This window comes from Cynocephalus volans, chromosome 1 (assembly GCF_027409185.1).
Source record: "Cynocephalus volans isolate mCynVol1 chromosome 1, mCynVol1.pri, whole genome shotgun sequence".
Classification (NCBI taxonomy): domain Eukaryota; kingdom Metazoa; phylum Chordata; class Mammalia; order Dermoptera; family Cynocephalidae; genus Cynocephalus; species Cynocephalus volans.
In genome coordinates this window covers 34,362,190-34,371,006 of record NC_084460.1, presented here as the reverse complement: position 1 = coordinate 34,371,006, position 8,817 = coordinate 34,362,190, and the positions used below count along the sequence as shown (strand labels likewise).

The window sequence follows — 8,817 nt, the reverse complement described above, 5'->3', positions numbered from 1 at the left end:
GAACACAGTGAGGACTTCCTGCCCCTGCCAGGTATGGATGGTGGCCCAGACCCTGGTATGACTCTGAGTAGGACTATGGGTCTCAGCTTAGCAGGCCCCCTCCCCTGCTAAAGACACATTGGCAGTGGTGATGACACTCTGAGGCTTAACCTCAAGACTTTTGGGAATAGCCCAGAAATTCTCAGCCCCACCTGCTTCCCATGAGCCCAGGTGTGTCATTCCTGCACACATTGGTTGTGTGTGTGCCTGAGTGTGTGTGTGTGTGTGTGTGTGTGTGTGTGTGTGTGTTATGTGACATGCAAGTACTGCTCCAGAGAGGCCTTTACCAAGAACAGAACTGGGATTTCAAGCCTGCTCTCCCAAAATCAGACAGCAGAGAGAGTCAGGAGGCCACTGCGAGCCTTGTTTCAGGTGGCAGACAATGCAACAGGAAGCAGAACCATGGGGAGCGGTGATGCTATGGGCAGCTGGGTGAGAGGTGGGCTCAGCATTCCTCTGGAAAGCAGAGCCCACCTCTCCCCCAGCTGCCCTCTGATACCTCCCCAGACAGGACTTTTGGGCTGGCCTGGATTTCAGGGACTCCTCCCCCGAGGAATCTCTCTACTTCATCACACGGAGACTAGGAGATGCGACAGCAACCATGGACCTTCTCCTCCATCTCCTCCATGGGGGCCTTGAACTTTAAGAGCGGGGGATCTCCGCTGGTGACTGTGTAATACACTGAGGTCCCATTGCTGCTGTATGGTGAAGTTCTGCCTCCGATCAAAGGGGTCTTGCCTTCACTGCTGCTCTCGCCAGTCCTGGCCATGCTGCTGCCCAGGTGGGTGCTCAGGAAGGGGTGGCTGAGCAACTTGGCTGCAGCCCGCTGCCGCTTCAGCTCCAGAAGCGTCTGGGGGCTCTGCTCTTTGTAGCCACTCCAGGGCGGGGTGGCATCAGCCATGCCAGGGCTGCCATAGGCCATGCTGTAGTCAGGCACCTCATGCACCTTCCAGACATCCCCATTGGACAGTGCGTACTGGTAGGCGCTGACCGGAGCCCGGAGGCCATTTTCAACAGGCACGTCCAGTTCACCCCGTGGGATCTTGGTGGAAAATTCAGAGAGCAGCACGGGTTTCTCCAGCCTGGGGTTCTGAGAGTGAGAAGGACAACATTACCCGCTAGCTAGAGGATCAGAGCTCACTGCCCACTGGCACCTCTGCTGAGAGCAGGGTTGTTTGGATCCATCCTCCAGGTAGGTTTTCCCTACCTGGGTAACAGGGCCTCTGCTTTCTTTTCGGGAATCACCAATCTCTGTGTTTTGGTACAGCTGACCAACCCCAAACTTGCTCTGGGGGCTGGACCATGACCCCAGGCCTGGCCAATCAACACATTTCACTATTAGTCCAGGGATAGGTTCTCAACAAAGATTGGTTTAATGAAATTCAACCCTGGAGCTTTTGCTAGAACAATTGGGAAAGAACAGTTTCTGTAGGTGCTGTGGGTGGTAAAAATGATGGAAGCTGGGGACTACATAGATGCCATGTCAAAGGGTCTGCTTGCAAGTGAAGCTGACATTAGGGAAGACTGGGAGAGAGAGGAGGGAGATTGCATCCCGATGATGCATTTTGAGGCCCAGAACCCAGCTGGACCCAGACTTTTCAGTTACATGAGCCAATAAATTCCTTTTTTAAGTCAATGGAGGGAGATTGCATCCCGATGATGCATTTTGAGGCCCAGAACCCAGCTGGACCCAGACTTTTCAGTTACATGAGCCAATAAATTCCTTTTTTAAGTCAATTTTAGTTGGGTGTTTCAGTCACTTGTAATCCTTCCTCTGTATTTCCAGCATATTTCCACTTCAAATGATTCTTACCCAGGGATCCTGTATACCCAATGATCCCTGAATAACAAGAGCTTGAAAACTATAGCCAGTCAGAAAGAAAAAAGAAAAAGAAAAGAAAAGAAAACAGTAGCTGCTGCCCAGAAACTATAAACTAAAAGATAAACACATTTGACAATAACAAAAATGTAAAGCACCGCAAAAATCACCATAAACAAAGTCAAAAGACACATGAAAAAACTGGAAAAACGTTTGCAACACATATGACAGAAAAGGGACTAATTTTCCAAACATACAAAGAACACTTAAAAGTCCATTTTAAAAAACCTAACCACCCAACCAAAAATATAGGCAAAGGGCACTAATATGCAGCTCTCAGCAAAATAATAGATATATTTAGCCTATAAACATCAGAAAAATATTCAACCTCATTAATAATTAATGACATAAAAATTAAAATAGCAAAATAATTTTACCTATCACACAAATATTTTTCAAGCGTGTTATTACTCAGCATTGGCAAGGATGTGGAGAAATAAGTGAGAGTGTAAACTGTCACAACCTCTTTGGAGAACAATTTCAGAGCATCCCACCAAAAAAAAATTTTTTTTAAAGAAGAATGTATACTTTGCACCAGCAAACTATACATTCTAGGACTTTGTTGCACAGATATACTACCTCATGGATGCAAAGCCTGAAAGTTGTTATTGGGCAACTGGAAAATTGTGGCCAGTATGTGTACTGGAATGTTCTGCAGCTGGTAGAAAGAGTAAAGGAAGTCTCTTTATGCTAGCTTGGAAAGATATTCAAGAAATATATAATTAGGTTAAAATAGGTAAAGCAAGGGATACTTTCCACACTAAGTTTCCATTTACATAAATGTGTATGTTTCTTCTTTTTTTTTTTAATGGCTCCTTCTGGAAATCAGGAACCTAACTACAGGTGGCTTCCAGAAGCCAAAAACCCCTATCTCATTCCTACAGGCTTAAGGGTGTATGAGACTCCACAGCAATGAACACTTCTGGGGGAGTCCCAGGGCCTGTGAGACGTGAACAAACACAGGGACAAAGCGAGTGTGAATGCGGTGGGGCTGCTTCCATGAGGATTTCTTTAAGAATCTGAGGCTCTCCTCCAAATCAATAAGGAAAAAATAAACAACCCAACAAAAAGGGGCAAAAGAACAGACAGTGTACAAAAGAAGCTAACCAAATGGCCAATAAGCATATGAAAATGGGTTTAACATCCCCCATCATCAGAGAAATTCAAATATAACATTCGAGCTACCACAGCAACCCCACCAGGATGGCTCAAGTTAAAAGGACTGACTATGCCAGGGGACGCCCTTACACTGCTGATGGGAGAGCAGATAGGTACCACCACCTTGGGAAATTGCTTGGCAATATCTGCTAAAACTAAGCATAATGCCTACCCCATGCCTCACACTACATTCCTGGGTATATACCCAGAACAAAATATTGCTTATGTGCACCAAAAGGCATGTACAAGAATGTTATAGCAGCTTTATTCATAATAGCCAACCACTGGAAACAATCCAAATGGCCACCAATAGAAGAATGGATATGTAAGTTGCAATATTCAAACAATAGAATTCCATAGAACAATGAAAAAGAATAAGCTACTGCTGGGTGCCACAATGTAGATGAATCTCACAGACATAAAAGAAGCCAGACACAAAAGACGATGCACTGCATGGTCCCATCATATCATATACAAAACTAATCTTTAACGCTCAGAGTTAAATAGTGGCTACCTTTGGTGTGGGGGGAAAGGACTGAATGAGAGAGGGAATGTGAATGATTAAAATGCACTATACATTCATCTAAGTGCATTCTTTTGTAAAAATTCATTGAAAAATGCATTTAAGATTGTGTACTTTACCACATGCAAGTTACAACTCAACCACAATATACCATAGCTGGGAGCCATTTGAAATGTGATTCAATTTCGATCTACAACTCTTTTTCTCCCCAACCGTCAGGCTTAGGCACCAGGCAGAACAAAGCCCTCTCCATCCCCAGCCCATGATTTTGATGGGGATTCCCTTGGCAGATGCCTTCACTCCTGCTGGTAAGACAGCCTGAGAGTGACCTCACCATTCACACAAGGAAGCAGGGTCCCACTGAGACACGTGGGCATGCTGGGCAGCTAATCCTTGTACATCGGCCAAAGCAATACTCTCTAGAAATGTCTTCATCTCGTCATTGCGTGGTGGAAGAACCAAAAAGGCAGACCATTGCTGGTATACTCAGCTTCTCCCTTCTTGTCCTCAGCAATTCTGCTCTGGCCCCAAACTTGTTCAGCCCTGCCCAGAGCCTCTGAGTATGACTTTATTTGGAAATAGGTATTTGCAGATGTAATAAGTTAAATGAAGATGAGGTCACACTGGATTGGGGTGAGCCCTAACCCAATGACTGCTGTCCTCACAAGATAAGAAAACAGAGACACCTACACACACACAAGGAAGAAGGCCATGTGATGGCAGAGACAGAGACTGGAGTCACGCTAGCAAAAGCCAAGGACTGCCTGAGCCACCAGAAGCTGGAAGAGAGGCATGGAACAGAAATTCCCCTTCAGAGCTCCCAGAGGGAACTGACCCTGCTGACAACTAGATTTTAGGCTGCTGGCCTCCAGAATTTTGAGAGAAACAAATTATGCTGTTTTAAGCCACCCAGCTTGTGGAAATTTGTTACAGCAACCACAGGAAATAAATATGCATCCTCTAAGGAAAGCAGTTTAAAGCCCAGGACTGTTGGCTGCTACTGGAGCAGGCTTCCTAGAGGTCCTACCAGTGACCTACACAGTTTTTCAAAAAATTTCTTCCAATCAAATGTGTTCTGATCAACACAATTCTCAACATCTTGTTATATTTCCTGGGGAAAAAAAAAGTCTTAATGCCCTTAGCTCCTGGGGTGACTGCTCTACTGACCCAATCTTCTGAGAAATGGAGCATAAGCAGGCACATGGCAGTCACTCTCTCCCTGTTGATGATGAGACCCTCTTGTGTGCCAAAGCCCCCAGCTCTGAATCTAACATGCCCTCACTAACTCCAGTAGCCACCACCGTCAGACTGGATCCAGCTGGTTTAAGGGCACTGCCCAGCTACTTCCCTGTCCTCCTCCCAAGGCAGTGGCTGGCACTGGGATGGGGTGTGAGGGCACTCACTGGGTCCTTATTCTCTTGGTCGGTCCTGGTCTCCCTGATGTCCCCGTTGTAGGTGGAGGTCCGCTGGTCCTCGGCTGTGCTCCGCTGCTGCCACAGGATGGCCTCTCCCTCGTATTCCTTCCTGTACAGGTTGGTCCTGTCCGACAGGCTGGCTCGACGCACCACCTTCCTGAGAGGACAGATGGGGTGCTGGGAGGCCACGCCCAGGAGCCAGGCAGGAGAGGTATAGGGACCCCTGGTGGCGCTGCCCTGGACTCACCCACGGCTGCCTGCACTGGATGTCCTCCGGCTCAAGGATGACTTGTGCCTCAGCTGTGACTTCATGATAACGTCGTGCTTATGTTTTAGCTCCAGCAACAGGACTTTGAACTCCTCCTCCTCACACAGGTCTGAAGGGGCACAGGACTCAGTTGTGAAAGGAGGACGGGGGCCTGTGGCCCAAGAGGGTGCTCCAGACCAGAGGAGCTGCCACCCCAACCCACTGAAAACTCCAAGTATTTTGGGGGGCATGCAGGGAGGGAAGAAAACAATGCCACCCTCATTTTCTGGGCTGCAACCCAATTCCTAGAGCAGTATAAGAATGGGAAACCCAAGTTCCATGCATTCACAGCTCCTAAGGTCCCCAGCCATGATGGCATTCACACTCCTCTTTGATAGTTTCCAAGAAAAGTCACAAAGTCTCCACTGATATGAGAAGTATCAAGAGAAACAAGCAGGTATGCCAGGTAGAGCAAGCAAGAAATTATGCGAATATGCTAAGAAATCCATATACCCCCACCCACTTGATCCTCCTTTATTCATCTATCTGCCTATTTGCTGTCCCAGTCATCTATCCATAGATTCATCCTCTACCAGCCTATCCACTTATTCATCCATCCATCCACCCATCCACACATCATCACATCTGCACATATACCCCACCCATCCATCCATCTGTTCATCTGTCCATTAATCTACCACCCATTAATTTATTCATTCACCCACCTATCTATCTACATGTCAATCAAGCAAGCTATCCAACCATATATTCATCCTTTTATCCCTCTACCCATCAAAAAAAATGGTGACTGCCTATGTGTGTACCAGGTATTATGCTGGACTTACCTATTGGCATCTCATCCATGGATGTCCTAGCACTGAGACTAGCCCCATGGGACACCAAGAGCTCTGCCATCTGCATCTGAAACACAGGAAGAAGCCCATGTTCCCTCTGCCCAGGGCTCAGAAAGCCTAGGAGGTGGAGAGTATCTGAGGCCTCTTAGGATATGACCCAGAGAATGGTGGGGCAAAGTTGATTCCTGAGGAAGGCCATGCATCCTGTAGCCATGTGGGGAATCCTAGCAGATACAATGGGCTTGGCACTTCCTCCAGCATGCTTGGGCCACGCCGAGGGGAAGAGAAGGAGTCGGCTGTAACTCTAGAGCTATCAGGTGTCTAAGGAGGGATTGTGTTAAGCTGCAATCACAGTTTTATATCTGAAAACAAATGGAGAAACTACTCAAAGCAGAAATGCTGGGAATTTTTCAATCTGGCCAATTTGATTATCATCCTCTTAAGACACAACTTGCCAAATGTTTTTGCAAACTCTCTAGGTTTTTTCACATCCCACATACTAGCTGTAGTCAACGTCTTAAGCAGGTCTTGTGTTCTTTTGACCCACAGCCAGCCCAAAGGACTTGGTGAGAGCAGGTTAACCCTGGGCTGGCCTCCCTCCCACCCCCACAGCCCTGTGGGTGGGAACTACCTGTCCCCAGAAGGCAGCCGCATGCAGAGGCTCCCAGCCATCCCAGTCCTTCATATCCACGCGCACTCCATGGTCCAGGAGGAGCTCAGCTGCCCGCAGGTATCCATTGGCTCCGGCAATGTGCAGCTGGAGGAGAGGAAAGAAGTGAGCACTCCCTAGGGACTGGCTGCACACTGGAGGTGGGGGATCCCTCACCCCTGCCCAAGACCTAGTGCATCCTCAGGGCCAGCAGAATGCCATGGAATGAGATGGACATAGCTGCCACATTGAGGAGGATTATTAAAATATGGACCTAGACAGAAATAAATGTATCCAAAATATGGACCTAGATGGAAAGGCAGACAGGTGAGCTCTTTTCCCTTGGATGGTCTTAAAGTCTGTGTGGTTAAGGCAACAGCATTTACTGAGCTCCTACTGTGTGCTGAGTCCTGACGAAGGGGTCTCGGAGGTCCAATATGGTGGTTTTAAAATAAGTCTACAAATTCTTTGACATACCTTCCTTTAAGGATGGAACCTGATTTCTCTCCCCTTGAATGTGGGCCAGATTGAGTGACTCCCTTGTAATAATAGGATACTGTGAAGTAGTGTTGTGTGATTTCTGGGGCTAGGGCATTGCTGCTTCTGTCTTACACTCTCTTGAATCAATCACTCTAGGAGGGGGAAGCCACCGTGTTGTGAGGACCCTCAAGCAGCCCTAAGGAAAAGTCCTAAGAAGGTGAAAAGCAGGCCTCTGACAACAGCCAGCACCAGCTTGCCAGCCATGTGATTGTGCCACCTTGGAAGGGGATCCTCCAGCTCCAGTCAAGCCTTCAGAAGAGACTGCAGCCCTAGCCAACATCTTGATTGCAATCTCATGACAGATGCCAAACCACAGCCACATAGTTAAGCTGTTCCTGATTCCCCAGCCACAGAAACTATGTGAGACAGTAAATATTTATTATTGTTTTGAGATGCTACATTGTGGGGTAGTTTGTTATGCAGCAATAAGATAACTCATACATCCACTAAGTGAAAGCCCCACTTTGAGGTCCCAGCTCTTCCACCTGGCACCAGTCATGGGCTCCTATCATGGCCACCACCTAGGAGATTTCAGCTGTCCCACTTGTTCAGTCTTCCAGAAAATACATAAGTTACTTAGCACATGATAAAATGCAGTAGGTGATTTATATTCTCAGAGAGCCCTAAGTGATGACAAGGTGCACTGTGAGAATAAATTAAGGAGGAAGAAGGAGACAGGTCAAAGAGAAACTAATTGCCCAGCGTAGGTGGGAGCTGGAGAGGAGGGTCCAAAAAGGCCAGCAGAAGACTGGCTCAGAGGGAGCCAGAGAACTCCAGGGCCTGAGGTCTGGGGCAGCAGAGCCAGTGGGACAGAGAAGGCACAGCCCCAGAAAGTGACCCTTCAGAACACAGCCCTGATGGTCAGATGCTACTTCATCCTGGGGGAAGGTTGCTGTAAGTTTCTGGTAAATGGAGATTTTCCTTTTTTCACTTTTTAAAAAATTTTGCAGAATAAATCCAGGGTATGTTGTGGAACAGGCACACATGAAAATTAGTATAATTATCTGATTGATACATGTCTGTTCCTTGCCAGTTGTGGAGGGTGACACTTGACTGGCCAGTCAGACATTACAAACTGTGGGGCCTCAGTACTTGGCTGGGAATAAAAAGGCAAAAGTAAACTAGTGATATTTCTAACAATAATGATCATTGCTTACATATATTGAGAGTTTACAGAGTCTATGCTAAGCACCCTCACACAGAATCTCATTTAATCCTTCCAACAACACTGTGAGGAAGATATAATGATCTCCAGTTTACTGGGAAGACCTAAAACCTTATATGTGCCTGGCCTATCCAGGTGGGTGCCTTGAGGCCAGCCTCTGCCCAGGAAGAGAAGACTCACATGTCTAGAGGGCCCAGCTATAGACCCAGTGGAGCTCCAGCCAGGGTGAGCAATGCCTAGGTGCAGCCTGGCCTTGACCGTAGACAACAGCGTTCAGTCTCTCTACCTGACCCCATTTCTGAATGCTGAGCTGAGCAGGTGATCCAAGGAGGGACCCGGTTAACATAA

General features: G+C 47.3%; 1 protein-coding gene across 2 annotated transcripts in view; it reads right to left on the bottom strand.

Annotated features, from left to right (window-relative positions):
• Positions 1-619: 619 nt before the first annotated feature.
• The window catches only part of PPP1R16B (protein phosphatase 1 regulatory subunit 16B), a 68,711-nt gene continuing 60,513 nt past the window's right edge, over positions 620-8,817 (bottom strand). The window contains exons 6-10 of one of the 2 annotated variants that reach the window (XM_063074802.1): positions 6,747-6,872; positions 6,107-6,182; positions 5,262-5,391; positions 5,003-5,171; positions 620-1,129 (exon numbers count right to left, since the gene is read on the bottom strand). In XM_063074802.1, coding sequence (XP_062930872.1) covers positions 620-1,129; positions 5,003-5,171; positions 5,262-5,391; positions 6,107-6,182; positions 6,747-6,872 — 1,011 coding nt within the window. The remainder of the gene's footprint in view (positions 1,130-5,002; positions 5,172-5,261; positions 5,392-6,106; positions 6,183-6,746; positions 6,873-8,817) is intronic. The other variant, XM_063074811.1, reaches the window with a different exon arrangement.